At 43.4% G+C, this 19,095-nt stretch overlaps 1 protein-coding gene across 11 annotated transcripts in view; it reads right to left on the bottom strand.

Annotated features, from left to right (window-relative positions):
• The window catches only part of ADGRA1 (adhesion G protein-coupled receptor A1), a 1,508,265-nt gene that overhangs the window by 125,561 nt on the left and 1,363,609 nt on the right, over positions 1-19,095 (bottom strand). For all 11 annotated transcript variants that reach the window (XR_011024437.1, XR_011024435.1, XR_011024438.1 and 8 more), the window contains one exon: positions 5,158-5,253. Coding sequence is in view for 2 of the 11 variants with exons in the window: in XM_068257544.1 (XP_068113645.1) it covers positions 5,158-5,253 (96 nt within the window). In the remaining 9 variants the exon portion in view is untranslated. The remainder of the gene's footprint in view (positions 1-5,157; positions 5,254-19,095) is intronic.

Raw genomic sequence — 19,095 nt, forward strand, 5'->3', positions numbered from 1 at the left:
GAGGCTCTAGGGCCAGATTGAACAATAATGGAGACAGGGGGCACCCCTGTCTCGTTCCACGTTTTAGGTCTATCGTTTTGGAGAGGAAGCCTGGGAGAGATATTTGGGCTCTTGGATTTGTGTACATTGCTCTGATTGCATTTATAAATGGTCCATGAAAGCCTTGACGCGTCAATACCCCAAACAGCCAGTCCCACTCCACCTGGTCAAATGCCTTTTCAGCATCAATGCTCAGCAGCGCTGCTGATTTGTATGTTAGTGGGTAGGCCCTTGTCTGTTCTTGTACTGCGATCAATTTGCGGATATTGGTCACTGCCGCCCTACCTCTTGTGAACCCAACTTGGTTGGGGTGTATCAGCTGTGGCATAATATCTGCCAACCTATTTGCTAGTATTTTGGATAATAGCTTAACATCTAGATCTATTAGTGAGATGGGCCGAAAGGAGCTAAGTTGATAAGGGTCTCTACCTCCCTTAGGAATGATTTTAATATGGGCCAGACGACCAGTGGAGGGGTAGCTTCCGGTGTGTAAGATGTTATTATATACCTGAACCAAAGTAGGGGCTATGTCTGATTTTAAAATTTTAAAATATTCCGCTGATAGGCCGTCAGGGCCCGGAGCTTTACCTAGGGCTAGTGAAGTGATGGCTATAGTGACTTCTGATAAGGTGATATTTCCGTTTAAGGAGTCACAGTCATCTTGTGACAGTGTCTTCAATTTAAGCCGGTCTAAGAAGGCATTTAATTCTTCCTGGGAGTTGTTTTTGGAAGAATATAAGCCCTGGTAGTATTCAGCAAAGAGATTACATACTTTAGCAGGATGGTGAAGTAAGGATCCTGTCTTGTCTTTTACTACAATGGGCTTTTTTACAGATAGATTACTTTTTGCCAAGGAAGACAACAGTCTGCCTATTTTCTCTCCGTGTTTATAAAAATAAAGGCTATTATAGGGCCTGTAAAATTCTTCTCTAACCCTGAACCAAGTGTCCCCCTCTAATTTTGTTTTTACCCATTCTCTGCGATTTATATCCGTTGGATTTGCTCTATAGGTTTTGTAGGCATCTCTAACCTTTTTTACTGCCTTTTCATATTGCTTGTTCGTCTCAGATTTTTTTGCTTTTAAATAGGCAATGATTTTACCTCTAAGCACTGCTTTGGAGGTTTCCCATAGGAGTAGAGGGTCATTGGTATGCTGAGCGTTGTCTCCCATGAATTCAAGCCACCAAGTCTTCATTAAATTAGTGAAATTTTCATCGTGGTATAATTTAGCTGGGAATCTCCATAGTATGTCAGTGCCTCTCGGGGTGATATCTGTCAGTTCAAGGGTAATGGGTGCATGGTCGGATATGACCATGTCTTCTATGGTCGCCTTTTGTAGCCTTGCTGTAAGGGTTTCCCTTATCAATAAGAGGTCTATGCGAGAGTGTGTCTTATGTCTGTGTGAGTAGAACGTGTACTCTTTCAAAGATGGGTTTAAGAATCTCCAGGGGTCAATGAGATTGGTGGCTTCCATCAAGGGGACAAGTCTCTTGTCGTGTGCTTTAATTTGCCCTCTTTTGCTAGATCTATCCTCGTCAACCTCTATGACTGAGTTCATGTCCCCTCCGAGAATAAGATTATTTGAAGTGGTTTTAGAGATTTTAGAGAGTATACTATCGAAAAAACTCTGGTTTTGCTCGTTTGGGGCATATACATTCCATAAGATTAGAGAATCATTTGCTAATTTCACTGTTAATGCTACCCATCTGCCATATTGATCAGCCTCACATGTTAATACCTCTAGTTGCTGACGTTTATTGATTAAAATTAAGACTCCTGCTTTCTTTTGAATAGCAGGGGCTCCATAAACTTCTCCCACCCATTTTTTTTTCATGTAGTTGAATTGATTTTGTTCTAGATGGGTCTCTTGCAGAAAGCAAATATCTGGGTTTAATTTTTTTAGGTGATTAAGGACTCTTGATCTTTTGCCCGGGGATTGGAGGCCTTTCACATTCCAGGATATAATTCGCATGTTACGGCTTGACCCTTATGGCAGAGGAGCTAGATACCAACTTATACATAGATAAAACAGATTCAGACCCAACATAGCCTAAGCACCAGAGTGACTCGTTCCCTCCCCCTAAAACCCCTATCCCCCTTTCCCCTCTTTCCCTATGAACAATCCCCCTTGATTCAGGGAGACATGTGGTAACTAGATAGCTAATAAGAGAAAAAATACAGTACATTTCCCGTGAGTGAACTTCACTTCTTCCCCGGTGGTGTCTTCTCACCTCCTTCAGGGCTCCGTCAAAACCATTCCACTAGGCCTGTGATGCAAGTTTAAGGCACTTGTAGTATCTCAAAATAAGGATGATGTTTACTCCATCAGACTCCTTCGTCCCCTGGAGCATGAGGGGAGGACATCTGGCGTTGAGGTGTAGAGGATGAAGATCTTGTAGGACTTGAGGCACTCTGAAGGAACTTCTGGGCGTCTTTGGGAGAGAAGAATGAGGCTTGGTTTCCCTCGGCATCTGTGACGCGGAGTGTTGCAGGGTAGAGAAGCATAAACTTGAAGCCTCTGCTTGCTAAAGCGTTGCAAATTGGCGCATATGCTTGCCTTCGCTTGGACACTTCTGCTGAATAATCGTTGAAAAGCCTTATCGTGGAGTTGTGAAGCTCCATGGTATGATCTTGTGTGCGATAGGCTTTCATCAGCCTTGCTTTGTCTGCAAAGTCCAGGTAACGTATCATAATCATCCTGGGGAGTGCGCGATTTCTTTTTGCTTTCAGTTGTCCCACTCTGTGCGCTCTCTCGACTTTAAGCGGGGAGTCTATGCCCAAGGCTGCTGGTATTTCCGTGGAGCAGATATACATCAATTGGCTATCAGTGACGTCTTCCGAAAGGCCCACCAGGCGGATATTATTGCGCCGGGACCTGTTTTCAAGGTCCTCAATTCTAGCATGTGAAATTGCATTGTCTTTAGTTAGAGAATCAATCTGATCTTTAGCCTTAGCAAGGTCGTCTTCCCAGTTGCTTACCCGCTGTTCAGTGTCCCTCAGGCGTTTAGCATGCTGCTGTAGGTCTTGTTTTATTCCCTGCAGGGTCTTCTTTATTGTATCTTGAATTGTGGCCTGTAACTCAGGCATCAGAGCTCTGCCTACTTCCTCTGCCAGTCTCCTGTAGTTTATTTGGATGTGCGTACTCTGCTCAGTGTCCCCCGCAAACTCTTCTCCCGAGTCCGCTTCTGAGGATTGGTACTGTGACTGGGAGTCTGCATCTCCAGCTGCCTTCGCAGATCTTTTGCCTGCTCTCCCGCCCGCCATCTTGGCTGTGTGCCTCCCCTGGCCTCCGCGTGTTTTCGTTTCCGAGCGCGTAAGATAGCGTTCCATCGATTAGGGTATGGTATGGGGAGAGTCACCTGGGTCACCACGGGTGTTTTGCGGGTCCGTGGGCGGGCTGATTGCCGTTAACGCGGCCTTTGTGGAGAACGGTCTGCCGGAGCTCTAGCGACTCACATCCACCTCGCGGGCGCCGGAACCGGAAGTCACCATGAAGGGAGTCTTCAAGGCCATCATAACTGGACTGGCTATTTTGGTAGGCATGCCATTTGCACAAATATTTTTGCATTACAGGTGCCCACTAATGATAATTTTACCAAATCTATGTAGTAGGAGGAGGATAAACAGAGTGAACATACTTCGATGAATACTTTAGGTGGGTCCTCATACTACAAAGAAATGGTAAGATTGTACAATCAAGACTGGGTCATGAGTGGGCACCTTACAAGGTATCACTTACCATTCCCAAATATTGGGAGGTATGGGATGTTTTTTTCAGTAGACCCAATGCCAGAACCTGAATTCCAGTAGCTTCTGACCAATTGGATGGCATGCGGCTATTGACTGACACCTACAAGCTCAACACTAATGAATACTTGTAATTTGAGAAACGTAATGCTATGTGATGCAAAACTGGCCATTACCTGGTCTTAAAGGACAACTGTAGCGAGAGGGATTTGGAGGCTGACATATTTATTTCCTTGTAAGCAATACCAATTGCCTGGCTGTCCTGCAGATCCTCTGCCTCTGATACTTTTAGCCATAGACCCTGAACAAGCATACAACAGATGAAGGGTTTCTGACATTGTCAGATCTGACAAGATCAGATTTCTCCATCAAAAACAAAGAAAATCTCGATTTTTCAATTCAAGAATAGCAATCAATTTTTCTGACTGATTGTAACAATTCAAAATCTGACCAATGTACCACACACCTATGTTAAATTTTAGCCCAATCATGAACAAAATAATTGAAATCTCAGAAAAAAATTGATTGGAACTGTACATCAAGTAACTGACAATCCATCACACACCATACAATTCTTGACAAAGTTGGTCTGAAATATCCAACATGTCCAATGTCCCAAAAAAAAAAAAAAAAAAAAAAACGGGAAATGTGATCGGATTTCTCGATCGAAAACAAAGAAAAGCTCTCTTTTTTGGGACAACCGATCGTAATTATCGAATTGGTGAGTAATTGGATCTTTTAATTTTATGGTGTGTGGCCACCTCTAGTCATCCTTTTTTAGGGTACTGTCCCAGTGTCATAACTGCTGAACACGATCATTAAAGTATTTTTTATTAATTGTACATTTTGGCATGTTAACTCAACTAATTTAGCATATTTGTTGCAAATTGCATGCAACTTAAAAATTGAGCCAGACAATTTTTTCCTCCTCTCCTTCCCCAGCCTTCAATGAACAGTCATTTTTTTTCCCCAGAGCATGCTGATTTGTGGACATACCAGGAGACCTGATCACACTGATGGCTTTGGCTTGTAGTGCTGGTTGTCTGTTCTTTTCCTGTGTGAGTCTTACACATTTAACTTCCAGTTTGCTGTGAGCACATTCAATAATCCATTTGGGCTGCAGCTTAAACTCTGTTTTAGAACTTGGCCCCTTATGTGACTGATTGACGTGGGTAGTCAGATCTCCCCAAATGTTCCACTGACAGCTTCAGAAACAATGGAATTTGTTAGACAACTCACTAAAACTAAAAATCTTTAGAACACCCAAGTTCTATTGCTCAGTGTCCAATCTAATGAAACAGCTCTAAGTTTTCCTGCAATACAATGTGGACTATAATGAATATGATATAAACACATTAAAAAGTCACTTACTAGGAAGTATGGTCTTCGTTCCCATAGTTTTTTATGTTGGTTGCTGCAGTAACACCACAAATAATAAAAGGGACCCCTCCACTTATAAGGTAGAACCTGTGGAGAGAGAACAAATTTAGTCTTTAGTCATAAACACCAAAAATTGAGATCCAAGGGCTTAGTTCATCAGCGCAGCTTAATGTTCTGTAGTGCACGTTATGCACGCCTTACATAGCAGTGCGCACTGCCATGTAAGGAGCGTACCTTCCTTAGTTACAAAAATGCAATGTTTTTTTGAGGAGAATGATGGAACAAGGTGAAAAAATATTTTTTTAAAAAGAGACTAGATTTTGAAAAAATGGATTTTGAAAAAATGCAAAGGAAAAATGTTTCTTAACTATTTCACATTCCTGGACGTGAAACTCACGTCCAGGAAGCCATGTGCGCTCCTGCGCGTCCACGCGGCCGATCGCGCGCGTGCACGCGCGCGATCGGCCGGCGGTTTGTTAGCCAGTGAATCAGTGAATCGGGCAACGGTGCCCGATCACTGATTCCTCTCCCCCGCAGAAAAAGCGACAGCTTCTCTCGGAAGCTACGCTTTTTCTGCCTCCTATGTCGCTCTAAGCGTACGTGGTACGCTTAGAGTGACGTCACTGTAAACAACTCATGGCTGCCATCTTGTGGCCAAAAAGTAAACTACATCTAAATGTTAAATAAAAATAAAAATACACATATATTTACAAAAAAAATACAATTTCAATCCCACCCTCCCAAAAATACCCACATAAAATGTTTAATTAAAAAAAAAAAAAAACATTACAATTAAAAAAAAAAAAAAAACACAAATATTTACCTAAGGGTCTAAACTTTTTAAATATCTATGTAAAGATGAAATATTTCTTTTTTTTTTTTTATTATAAGCTTGTAAATAGTGATGAATGCAAAATGGAAAAAATGCACTTTTATTTCCAAATGAAATATTGTCGCCATACATTGTGATAGGGACATAATTTAAATGGTGTAATAAACGGGACAAATGGGCATATACAATACGTGGGTTTTAATTATGGAGGCATGTATTATTTTAAAACTATAATTGCCGAAAAGTGAGAAATAATGATTTGTTTCCGTTTTCTTCTTATTCTTCCTTTTAAAATGCATTTACAGTAAAGTGGCTCTTAGTAAAATGTACCCCCCAAAGAAAGCCTAATTGGTGGCGGAAAAAACAAGATATAGATCAGTTCATTGTGATAAGTAGTAATAAAGTTATAGGCTAATGAATGGGAGGTGAACATTGTTCGGATGCATGAAGCGAAAAACGACTGAATGCGAACTGGTTAAAGAGAATCTGTACTCTAAAATTCTTACAATAAAAAGCATAACATTCTATTCATTATTTTCTCCTGGGCCCCTCTGTGCTGTTTCTGCCACTCCCTGCTGCAATCCTGGCTTGTAATTGCCAGTTCTAGGCAGTGTTTACAAACAAATGATATAGCTGTTACCAGAATGTGATATAGCTTCTATCCTATCACAAGCAGAGCTGCACATTCCAGCCTGAGTGCCTGAGCCTGACAAAGCCGTCAGAGGAAAGAAGATTTGATTACAGTATATAACAGAGATAATACAGCCACTGTGCAACTAGGAAAGGCTGCAGTAAGACAGACCACATTAGAACAGGTATAGGAACTTATAGGATAGAAGAAATAAGGCTGAAAATTTTGTTACAGAGTCTCTTTAAACTCAGAAAAATGACAGTTGAAAAAACATTTTTCCACTGCATTTTCAAAATCCATTATCTCAAATAGTACGAAGTCTTTGCTATTAAAGCCTGTATGAAATTACGGTTCCTGATTACGCTCACGTACGAAATTCATAACAATTTTTTTACTGTTGGTGCGAAATTACGTATTAATTAATTGTACGGAATTCGTGCTTATCACTATTAAGAATCCATAAAAGGCATTTAAAGAGACTCTGTAACAAATTTTTCAGCCTTAGTTCTTCTATCCTATAAGTTCCTATGCCTGTTCTAATCTGCTCTGGCTTACTGCAGTCTTTCCTAACTGCACTGTCTCTGTAATAAATCAATGTATCTTTCCTCTGTCCTGTTTGTCGGGCTAAAGCTTGATTGTGTGGAATGTGCAGGGCTGCTTGTGATTGGTAGAAGCGATACACACCCTCTGCAGGCCCCCTGCATACTCTGAATGACTCATTCACTATGCTTAGCTGAGCCTATTAGAAGCTGGTTAGTTTGTTTGTAAACACTGCCTAAAACTGTTAATTACAAGCCAGGATTGCAGCAGAGAGTGGCAGAAACAGCACAGAGGGGCACAGGAGAAAATAATGAATAGAATGGTATGCTTTTTATTGTAAGAATATTAGAGTACAGATTCTCTTTAAGGGATGGCCCCAGATGTGCTAGGCTGAATGCAAGCTTCTGACACATTATTAGCCCTTACTCAATTCACCTTTTCTCCTACGTTTTTCTCCTATGAGATCATTTTTCATTTTTTTGTTTAAAATAACATTTTTTTTTAGCATCCTACAATTGCAAGCGTACCAGATAGTAGGTGGAAAGGTACTGCGAAAATAATTTTTAACATTTTCTTACTTGCCTCTAGCTTGAAAGGCATTTCATTGATACAGTGGGAAACTATCGCCTTGGAGAAAGAATAGGAGAAAAAGTGAATTGATCAGGGCCATTGTCTGGGAGTACCTAAGTGATGGATATAAGTTCTTAAGCTACACAAAGGACAGGCAGACTAGTCTGTGTTACACTGAACTCTGCTCAGGAACCAACCAGCACAGAACCTTCTATTTTATTACTATGACACAGCAAGAACAGGAATACACATAAAAGTAACACTGCCATCTAGTGGCCATGCAGTATACTAAGCATACAGTAGTTGTTGCATATACAATACATTCCTTGTATGCTAACACTAGGGATAGAAATGATTTGGCAGGAGATAGGAACAATACTCTCAGAAATATTAGAATGCCCTCTACCTCAAACTTTAGAGTTTTGCTCGTTTCAGGTTACAGAAGATCCAAGCTCAAAGGACTAAACGGCCTTTCTGAGTGAGCCTTTATTTATGGGTTGAAAAGCTACCGCTCTCCCCCCCCCCCCCCAAACCCCACCTCTGGCAATGCTGTTGTGTTTTGCACATTTGGATAACCCTTTGTTTTAAATATACCCAATAAAAGTTTAGCAGGGGGCTTTTTGGTATCTTTCAGCGACTTACACACTCCAAGGAGGTCAGGGATCGGTGGGAGGATACTTCATGTGAGAGTAGGGCTAGGTTAAGTTATCGTTAATATATATCAACATTTTATTACAATAATTTACTCGACGTACACTTTAAACACTTCAGGACCACAGGCTTACACCCCCCTAGTGACCAGGCAATTTTTCACAATACAGGGCTGTGCAGCTTTGTCAGGTTGCTGCACAGCCCTACAACTGAGCACACAAATGAATCTTACCTCCTTTGTATTGTTCTTAAAAAGACATTCTTTTGAAGGTGTCTGATTGCTCCTGCGATGCTTTTTTTTTAGGCTTTCAGTGCCTGATTCCCCCCCCCCCCCCTCTCCTTCCCACCCCGCTGCCCAATCCTGCTTTGATTAGGATGAACCTCTTCACCGCCTCTCTTAGGCATCAGCCTATGAAAGGGCTTCGAATACCTGCCGCTCTGAGGGACAGCCGAGTCACTGGCGAACTCAGGGGGCTATTCCGGGTGTCTGGAACCTCCCCCCTGCACTGAGCTGTGTATTCAGCCAGGGAAGCCCGCATAATATAAACAGCCTCATTCTCCCTCCCTTCTTACTTCTGGTGCTTCCCTCCAGCTAATAGAATGAGAGAGGCAGCCCAGCTTCCCTCACAACCCTCACAAGAAGATGCAGCCTGCAGTGAGAGAATGTTGATTATGGAGTCCTGGACTCTCCACAGCCCAGAAGTGTCAGACATGATGAAATTAGAGTGCAGGCAAGCTGGTAAATATGCACAGCATGATGCAGAGCTTGCCTGGACTCAGGGTCTGTGGGCAAACATCTGTCTGGTCTCTCCCCATTGTTATAATGACTGCATGTGTGGATAAGGGGTGGATAACAAGCTGAAAAGTTTTTGACAGTCCCTAGACTCCAGGAGGGCTTCTTTCTGACTTGTGTGAGAGACTGACAGGGACAGGAGTCCGATTACAGGCAAGTAGCCTGTGTGATGTGGGACTTCAATACAGTTAAGTTCTCTGCTCCATCTCAGGCTATTCTCAATTTCTCAACTCCTCTCTCTGGGCTAGTGCAACGCCAAAATGACAATAGCAATCGCTAGCAATTTGTGAGTGTGATTTTGTGAAGTGATTTTCAGAGCGATTTTTGAATGAATTGCTCAAAAACATGCTACATGCAGTATACCTGCGATTTTGAAAAAATCACAACGCTGCTGTGGGAACACCCACATAGGGTAACAATAGCCAAGCGCTTTTCAAATCACTGTTGATTTGAAAAACGCTCAGAAGCACTCTTGGTGTGCACCAGCCCTCCCTCATTCACCTTTGTTTCCCTCTTCCCCTAGAGCTGACTGTGTGTTCTTGTCTTACAGGAAAGCTAAATAAAAGTGCAATCCTGGTGAGGCAAAATATTATTATTTATTATTTATGTAGCGCCGCCATCTTCCGCAGATGCATATATCCCTGCATCATATGGGTATCGCTTGCGCTATGTGAAACTATGTAGCATATTCCACTGAATTGTCCAAACTAAGTCTATCTCCTGTTCCTCTCTTGGGGAGTTGTTCCAGCGCTGTACCCCGTTCACATTTGCTGCTACCAGAAGCCCTCAGAAACACTAGTGTCCTTGAGTACTTCCAAAGATAGGCAGCTCCGTAATACGCCAGCGCACTTTTGTGCATGGGCAGTATGGAGCCACCTGTATTCGGAAGCACTCGGGACATACGTGCTTCTGGACCTTTCAGGAACCCCCCCCTTAAAAATCCTGTGTTTGCCTGTGTGTCCCTTGTACAGCGCTAGCACTAGATTGCAGCGCTGTACGGATGTAAACAAGCGATCACAGCTAGCAGGCTGATCACAAACCGGAGCTCTATGAAGCGTCCGGCAACAATCACACATGTGCGCACGCATTCCCTGCTAAACTGCAGCTCCAGGGCTTAAACTTGATGCCAATCAGCGTTAGGCAGTCCTGGGGCTGCCGCCGCGTTCACGCCTATTGGCATGACGCGGTCGTTAGGTAGTGAAAAACAAAGAATATCGGTAGATATTAAGTATATTTTATTAACGAAAACGGATACCCATTTTTCCTCCTACCCATTTTTATGCATGCGTTTTGGGGATGCAAATTAACCTACCACTATGTTTTTTTAAGTATGGTTAGAAACTGGGCCAACACAACTAGCTAGTTTCACACAATACTTCAAAAATATTGAAAGGTATCTCCTGTTTAAGAGGTTTTAAAAAAACGACTAAATATACTTATTTTCTTAGAGCCATTATCTAGTTTGGATTATAACTACATATTTACATACGTACATACAGTACATACATAGCACTTGTACTTTACCTTTAAAGTAACAGTATTAAAGTAATGAGAGAGAGAGTGGGGGAGGCAGATGACATTACAATTACCTTTTCTTGGAATTCTCTGTGGAGGGAGATCTCAGCTGAGATCCTATAGATTGATTTTTTTTTTTTTACATTTATCTGTAACTACTTGACAATGAAATTGTTCAACTTTTGCGTTCCCATTTTCACAGCCTTCATACAGCTAATTAAGTACTGTTACCTGCTGCTCAAAATAATGCAGTAAGCAGCTCTGAAATTATAGATATTCAGAAAGAACCTTTGTTGTGTTTCAGCAATTGGCTTATCGTTGAGACGTCAAGCCCACGTAAATTCCTTAATGGGGACTGTCACTTCTAGATAAAAGCAAGCTGTTGTACTGTCCTCAGGTGTACCGCAAAATGTAATATAAATAGCTTCTCAAACAATATTTCGGCAGATAGATTTTGTAAAATAAACATAGACTGAAAAATAGCGCCATAATCACAGATCTGCCAACGATTTCATAACAACCGATCCAAGTTTTCTCTTCCATTCATACCCAACAAAAACCTTCCAAAGGACGTTTTTTAAAAATGTTGTCCTTACAATGGTCTCTACTTAACCTCTTTAGGACCGTTTATGGTTAAAAGTACTGCTTAAAGAGGAACTTGGGCCTAAACAAACATACTGTCATTAAGTTACATTAATTATGTTAATTAAAATAGATAGGTAATATAATCTCTTACCCACCCTGTTTTAAAAGAACAGGCAAATGTTTGATTTCATGAGGGCAGCCATCTTTTTTGGTTGAAAGGAGGTGACAGGGAGCATAAGACACAGTTCCAACTGTCCTGTGTGCTGATCACCCCTCCCAGTTGCTAGGCAACATGAATAACAACATAGGAAATCCCATCATGCTTTGAACGGCATCAGGGAAAAAAAGCCCTGGCAGTTTTCTTTGATGGGTGGAGCTTAGCTAAAAATGCAGCTAAAAATGATGCTTTGGTAAGAAAAACAAAGTTCTGATGCTGTGAAGCTGTTAAAGAGAACCCGAGGTGGGAATTACTAATACTATTGGGGCACAGAGGCTGGTTGTGCACACCAAGGCCTCTTGCACACTGCACGCGATTCCGATTCAGATTCCGCTTTTTAATCAGTTTTTACATCCGATTCAGATTCCGATTTGCAGTGTGCAGGGAGCAAACTGCAAATCGGAATCTGAATCGGATGTAAAAACTGATTAAAAAGCGGAATCTGAATCGGAATCACTTGCAGTGTGCAAGAGGCCTAAGACCAGCCTCTGTTGCCCCATCGTGTGCCTCCATATCCCCCCTGCTCGCCGCTATAGACTCCGCAGTGCTGGCGACACGCAGCGTGTCGCCAGCACAATGTTTACCTTAGCGCTGTCTGTCAGCGCCGCTCCCCCGCCTCCTCCGCATCGGCGCACCCGCCCGTGTCCCTTCCCTCCCGCTGATAGGAGGGAAGTGACGTGGGCGGGTGCGCCGATGCGGAGGAGGCGGGGGAGCGGCGCTGACAGACAGCGCTAAGGTAAACATTGTGCTGGCGACACGCTGCGTGTCGCCAGCACTGCGGGGTCTATAGCGGCGAGCAGGGGGGACATGGAGGCACACGATGGGGCAACAGAGGCTGGTCTTAGTGTGCACAACCAGCCTCTGTGCCCCAATAGTATTAGTAATTCCCACCTTGGGTTCTCTTTAAAGAAACACCAAGCCTTTTCAGTTCTGCTGAGTAGATTTTTAGTCCGGAGGTTCACTTTAAGATTGATACGGCATGACCGAGACGTGATAGTGCATCCCTGCCTGCACTAAACTCAACTGTCTTAAATCTCATTGGCTCCTGACCTTGTGAGTCAAAGACAGGGATCAGGAAGTAAAAAAAAAAAGTCTGTAGGAGGCCAAAGCCTGTCGGCCCAAAATGAGTAAAAACAAAAACAAAAAAGACACAACAAAAAATTATGCAAATGGTCAACCTGCTAACAACCTGATTACAACTGAAGCAAATTTTCTCTCGTGCCCCAACTGGTATATCCAATTAGGTTAAAGCAGGAGGATTAGCCATACTATGCCAGGGGAAAAAACACATATATAAGTAGATAAACACTCGATCTACTTACATAACATGTATTGTACTGTCCACGTTTTGATTTCTGTGAATTTTATATAGTAAATTAAGAGAATTCTGTTCCTGGCAGGAACCATGTCTTTTGCCCACAGTTTGAGGCTAAATACTGATGTCATTTCTTCCCTCTACTTTTTTTTTCTTTTCTCCTACAATCACTGAGTCACCTCAGCCTTGCTTGTAAACACGTAAGCAGAGGATCATGTTTCAGCTAGGCAGGGAAATAAAGGGAAGAGGAGGAATATATTATAAATGAAAAGAACCCCCAGCATGCAACTGAATGGCAATGGCTATTAAAGGGCCAGTGCTCCTAAGTTATGTGATAACGCCAAACCATAACAGCAGAAAAAGTTTTGAATGCAGGATTAGCATCTTTATCACGTAATACACTCAGACCAGTTGCTGTTGAAATTTGATTTTTATGGTGACAATCCCGCTTTAAGGAGACACACAAAGTTTGTGTGTAATCAGCGCCCTGGGTCTGGGTCTTTGAACTCATGGATGGTTATGAGTATAGATTCAGCCCCTGGGAAAGGTGTACTAACATATACTTTTCCAAGTGAGTATTCTGAAGTCGTGCACAGATATCTCAAGATGAAATAATTAAGAAGCCATATGCCCCAAGATATATAGTATCATTTGAAAATAAAATCTATAAATATCTTATTGCTGTGGTTTTTTTTTTCAATTCAAGTTTTCTTATAAAAACTTAAAAAAATAGGTGAGGGTCCCTGAGGTAGCCAGTGCCTTTACGGCCAGCCTCTGAAAAGGATTGCAGACTCTAATGTTCCCTTTCTGCCTCAACCATCTCCATAGACAGGCTGTGTAGCACCTGATCTTGTTGTGTAGCGTTTGAGGGTTGCGAATGGCAACTCCACTCAATCAGCACATCAGTCTTCCCCTTCGGTCCTACTTCATCCTTCCTACTACTGTAATTCTGTTTATGTGTATTTATGTCCAAGTTTACTCCTGTGCATTCTACTGTACCGTCATGTACGTTTTATTGTTCCACCGCTGATGGCCCTGTAGTGCTAAAGCCTATTCTGGATACAATCCCCGTAGTACTTGGCAAATCTGGTTCTGATTTTAAAAAAGGGACGAGAAAAAAACAAAAACACTCCTTGACTTTCCATAGACTTTCATTGTGTCCATTTCCATCTTACTTTTTTTGTCTGTTTTGTGATAAAAGGTATACCTGTCAGGTTTGTGCATTGCAGAAATGTAACAAACATATCGCGCACATCAAAAACAAATAGGAGCGAACTGGCTCTCAGAAAACCATTGCAGGCTTTGTCCCATCCGTGTTTATCCACTGCCCATTCTGTCAGTAATTCAGAGGCGGCGGACCTCATGTTAACCAGGCCAGAGGGCTAGTGCACACGAACATTTTATTCATTTATTTATATAGTTTGAGCTGTGTTCCTGAAGAACTTTCAATTGCACAGATTGAATTTTTAATGAGACCTTATAAAGTCTTTTTAACCTGCATTTAAAATACATTTAAGATTGTTTTTCTCCATAGCCAGGCTGTCCTGTGGTACTGCAAAGTGCATTTGTGATTACTCTGAACACAGCGGAGCCTGGCTAGCTGAGACCAAACACGGCCCAAACCCATACGATTTCTCAAACACGTGTTTGCAAACTATTTTCCAAGTGTTTTTGTCAATTTTGTGAACCTTAGTCCACACAGAGCCTTCAGATTGCACCCGTGTATCCCTTGTTGCTTTTTTGTCATGCAAGTGCAATTATTTTCAGCATCAGCCTATATAAATGTTGTAATTTATCCTTATATGGCAACCAAATATGAGGGGGTATCGAAAAAGTTTTAATTGTCTCCCGGAAGATCTTATGGTATATTGATGAAATTGGTCAGTGTCATCATTGGTCCCTAAGTTCAAGATGTTGAGACAATCAGCTCATTGTATCCTATTTTTCTTTTACAGATTGTGACAGAAGCAACTAAAGTGTAAGATGGAAAAGATTAGCCTCCCACCTGAATGCTAATTCATGCAATTCCTGCTTGATTTGGTACAGCAGGCAAAGGGTGTATGACCGTACACTTGATTGGCTAACTGGCGCCTGCTGACCAGATAAAGGAAATTGCTTGAACTGGTAGTGAGCAATCGTGTGTGTTGCAGTTGGCATTCAGCTTAGAGGCAATGGGGGTGAAGTCCCAGGAAGTGAGAGATCCAGGGCTCGCCCGCATTTCCTAGGTATCGCATGGTGGTTTGGGGGCCCCAGCCAGTGAGAGAGACTGGGGCCCCCGGCTGTTGTGCGAACCAGTGTTTGTGATTTTAAATTTCTTCTTTGCAGCTTCCAGGATGCGGTTGACAGGTGAGTGGTAAGGGAGGGGGCCGTGTGGGAGATGCCTACACCTGGCGGCCCCTGTAAAAGATGTAATCAACTATTACGTCCAACCGAAGCCTCCCACCTGAATGATAAATTATGCAATTCCTGCTAGATTTGGTATGGCAGGCAAAGGGTGTATAACAGTACACCTGATTGGCCGACCGGCGCCTGCTAACCAGATAAAGGTAGGAATTTGCTTGAACTGGTAGTGAGCAATTGTGTGTGTTGCAGTTAGCATTCAGTTTAGAGGCAATGAGGATGAAGTCCCTGGAAGTGAGAGATCCAGGGCTCGCCCACATTTCCCTCTGGGTATCGCATGGTGGTTTGGAGGCTCCAGCCAGGGAGAGAGACTGAGGCCCCCGGCAGTCGTGCGAACCAGTGTTTGGCAAAAGATTAAGGCCTCAAGCATGATAAAGTTCCTGCATTTGAAGGGTAATAGTGCCTGACCAATAAATTACTCTTTATCCTGTTCCAACAGCGTCTTGAAAGGTCATACAATGTTTATTTCTGGAAAGGGGTTAGCAAACATGGAGCCAAGTTAGCAGACACCTAAGACTTGTGTACCTTGCCATGAATAATTTTCCCCACACTACCATAGGCCAGTCTAATTCATGATAATTTGTATGGTTGTTCATCTGTCTTCCAGAATTAAACACTCCTCTTTCTTCACTGTGGCCGCATCGTCCATCAGTAATTATCTTCCAAGCTTTGGCTCGTCTGTGAGGGACATGGACTCCTTTAGAAATTCATTCCCCATCTTACAATAAATTCATGAGATGGGCAATAGTTTCCATAAACTGCCATCATCTCATCATGGATTTACCAGGCACTATTATCCTTCAAATGCAGAAAGTTTATCACTGTGTGAGCCTTAAAGCACACCTTTGTGAGAGGGATATCAATGCTACCATATTTATTTCCTTTTAAAGGAGTCATCAGGGCGGTTATAACGAAAATAAGTGCTACTTACCCAGGGCTTTGTCCAGCCCAAAGCTCCCAGCATGTCCCTCGCTGCAGCTCTGCCGTCAGCCGTTCGCCGCCGCCCGGTCCCCGGCGATGACTTCAGGCCGACGTGCGGGTCGGCCTGTACTGCGCCTGCACGAGCGGCGCTGTCAATCACCGGGACGTGGTTCGGAGCGTACTGCACAGGCGCAGTAGTTCTGAGCCTGCGCAGTACGCTCCAGTCCATGTGGCAGTGATCGACAACGCCGCTCGTGCAGGCGCAGTACAGGCCGACCTCCAGGTAGGCCTGTCGTCATCGCCGGGACCGGGAAGCTTCACAGGCGAATGACTCACCGCGGAGCTGCAGTGAGAGACATGCTGGGAGCTTGGGGCTGGACGAAGCCCTGGGTAAGTAGCACTTATTTTCCTCATATTCCTTGATGACTCCTTTAAAGCCAATGGTTACCACTTTAAAAATAAAAAGTCAGATACTCACCTAAGGAGAGGGAAGGCTCGGTCCTAATGAGCCTTCCCTCTCCTCTCCCGGTGCCCTCGGTGCTGCGCTGGCTCCCCCGTTTGCGTCCGCCGCCGCAGGGACTTTGGAGGTCTTCGGGAGCACTCGGGCTTCCGAAGACGGGCCGCTCCATACTACGCACGCGCGAGTGCGTCATAGAGGGCGCTCGCGCATGCGTAGTATGGAGCGGCCCGTCTTCGGGAGCCCAAGTGCTCCCGAAGGCTTCCGAAACCTCCCTTCGGCTGCGGAAGTGGCAGTATTTGACCGAACTGGTCGAATACTGCTACTCGGGATCCTGCGCGGGACCGGGCACCGGGAGAGGAGAGGGAAGGCTCATTAGGACCGAGCCTTCCCTCTCCTTAGGTGAGTATCTGACTTTTTGATTTTAAAGTGTTAAATATTCACTTTAAGCAATACCAGTTGCCTGGGATCCTACTGATCCTCTGCCTCTAACACTATCAACCATAGTCACTGAACAAGCATGCAGCAGGATCAGGTGTTTCTGACATTATTGTCAGATCTGACTAGATTCGCTGTATGCTTGTTTCTGGTGTGATTCAGACACTGCTGCAGCCAAACAGACCAGCAAGAAAGCCAGACAACTAGTATTGTTTAAAAGGACATAAATATGTCAGTTTATTTACTTTACAGATTGTGCCAGAAGTAACTAAAGGATACAAGGAGTTGGGACCAATGATGATAATGACAACATGTAATCAATGTACTAAAATAACTTTCGGGAGATAAAATAAATAATTTTATTTATTTAACTTCAATAACAAATGTAACTTAGGAGAAGTCGAAAAATAAATATTGATTGAGATCAAATTGTTACTGGATCAGTCAACTTTTGTGCCTTTCAACTCATTCATTTAGGTTGTGTTAAAAAGAAAATCCCATTTGGGTTAACAAGTGGACTTTTAGAAGATGGCTAAAATTATTTGAGCACAGCCACCTTATGAAAAATATTCATTGTGTATTTGGAAGCGTAAATGTCAGGCAAGGGCATTGCATAATCTGCCAGCATGCTCACCTGTCAGCGTATTGATGGACTATGCTATAACAAATGTCACGGCATCTATTGTATTGTAAACTGGAAGCTTCCGGTATAAGATGGTCATAGACATGTGAGGTCAGATGTGTGATCTGACTGCCAGAACTGAAAGGTGTGGGCCAACAGCTCCACAGGCAGAAGAACACGTCTCTGCTCAGCAGCTCCCATTTATGCTATAGAGAGGGGAGATGGACTGCTGAGCAGCTGCCAGTTATGTTAATGGCCCATACTCACGGGCTACAAATGTCGCCGCAACACGCGGCGCGCGCGTGTTGCGGCGACAGGTCGCCCGTGAGTATGAGGCGTTGCACGGGCGCGCATCCCGAACCGTCACTCGTCGCTGATGTCGCCAGGCGATTGACCGCGGTCAATCGCCTGGCGACAGTTGCCGCCGCAACGGTCGCTAGTCCGCGTGAGTATGCGCACTAGCGACAGCAACATAATTGCAAATAGACGGCGCTTCCGGCGAGGGGGGAGGAACGTCGGCGACAGCTTCTGTTGCACCACTGGTCCCTCTTCCGCGTGTGTACGCGGAGGGACCTGGCGACGAGCTGTTGCCGGCCTGTCGCGCACACGTGTGCTGGCGACAGGCCACTTTTGTAGCCCGTGAGTATGGGCCATAATAGAGAGGGGAGGGGAACTCCTGAGCAGCTCCCATTTATGCTATAGAGAGGGGAGGGGGACTGCTGGGCAGCTCCCATTTATGATATAAAGAGGGGAGGGGTACTGCTGAGCACGGCAGCTCTCATTTATGCTATAAAGAGAAGAGGGGTGCTGCTGAGCACCTTCCATTTATGCTATGAAGAGGAGAGGGGGGGCTGAAGAGATGCTCCCATTTACGCTATAAAGAGTCTAGGAGAACTGCTGAGAAGCTCTCATTCATGCCATAAAGAGGGAAGGGGGACTGAAGAGATGCTCCAAATAATGCTATTGAGAGGGGAGAGGGAACTGTAGAGACATGAAAATGATCACACACTAAAAGCCTAATTTGTCTTGGAAAAAAACAATATATAGATCATTTAGGTGTGGTAGGTAGTAATAAAGTTATTGGCAAATGAATGGGAGCAGAGCTGATAAGTGAAAATTGCTCTCGTCCTTAAAGAGACACTGAAGCGAAAAAAAATATATGATCTAATGAATTGGTTGTGTACTATGAATAATTACTAGAAGATTAGCAGCAAAGAAAATAGTCTCATATTTTTATTTTCAGGTATATAGTGTTTTTTCTAACATTGCATCATTCTATAATATGTTCAGATTACACAACACTCAGCAATTAAAAATGATTCTTTCAGAGCAGTCTGTGAACTAATGACCTCTCCTCTGGCAGAGAAAAAGTAAATAGTTCAATAACAGTTGAGATAATAAAAGTCCGATAACAGTCCTCTCCACGACTTTCAAAGTTGTAG

Source organism: Hyperolius riggenbachi, chromosome 10 (assembly GCF_040937935.1).
Source record: "Hyperolius riggenbachi isolate aHypRig1 chromosome 10, aHypRig1.pri, whole genome shotgun sequence".
Taxonomy (NCBI): Eukaryota; Metazoa; Chordata; class Amphibia; order Anura; family Hyperoliidae; genus Hyperolius; species Hyperolius riggenbachi.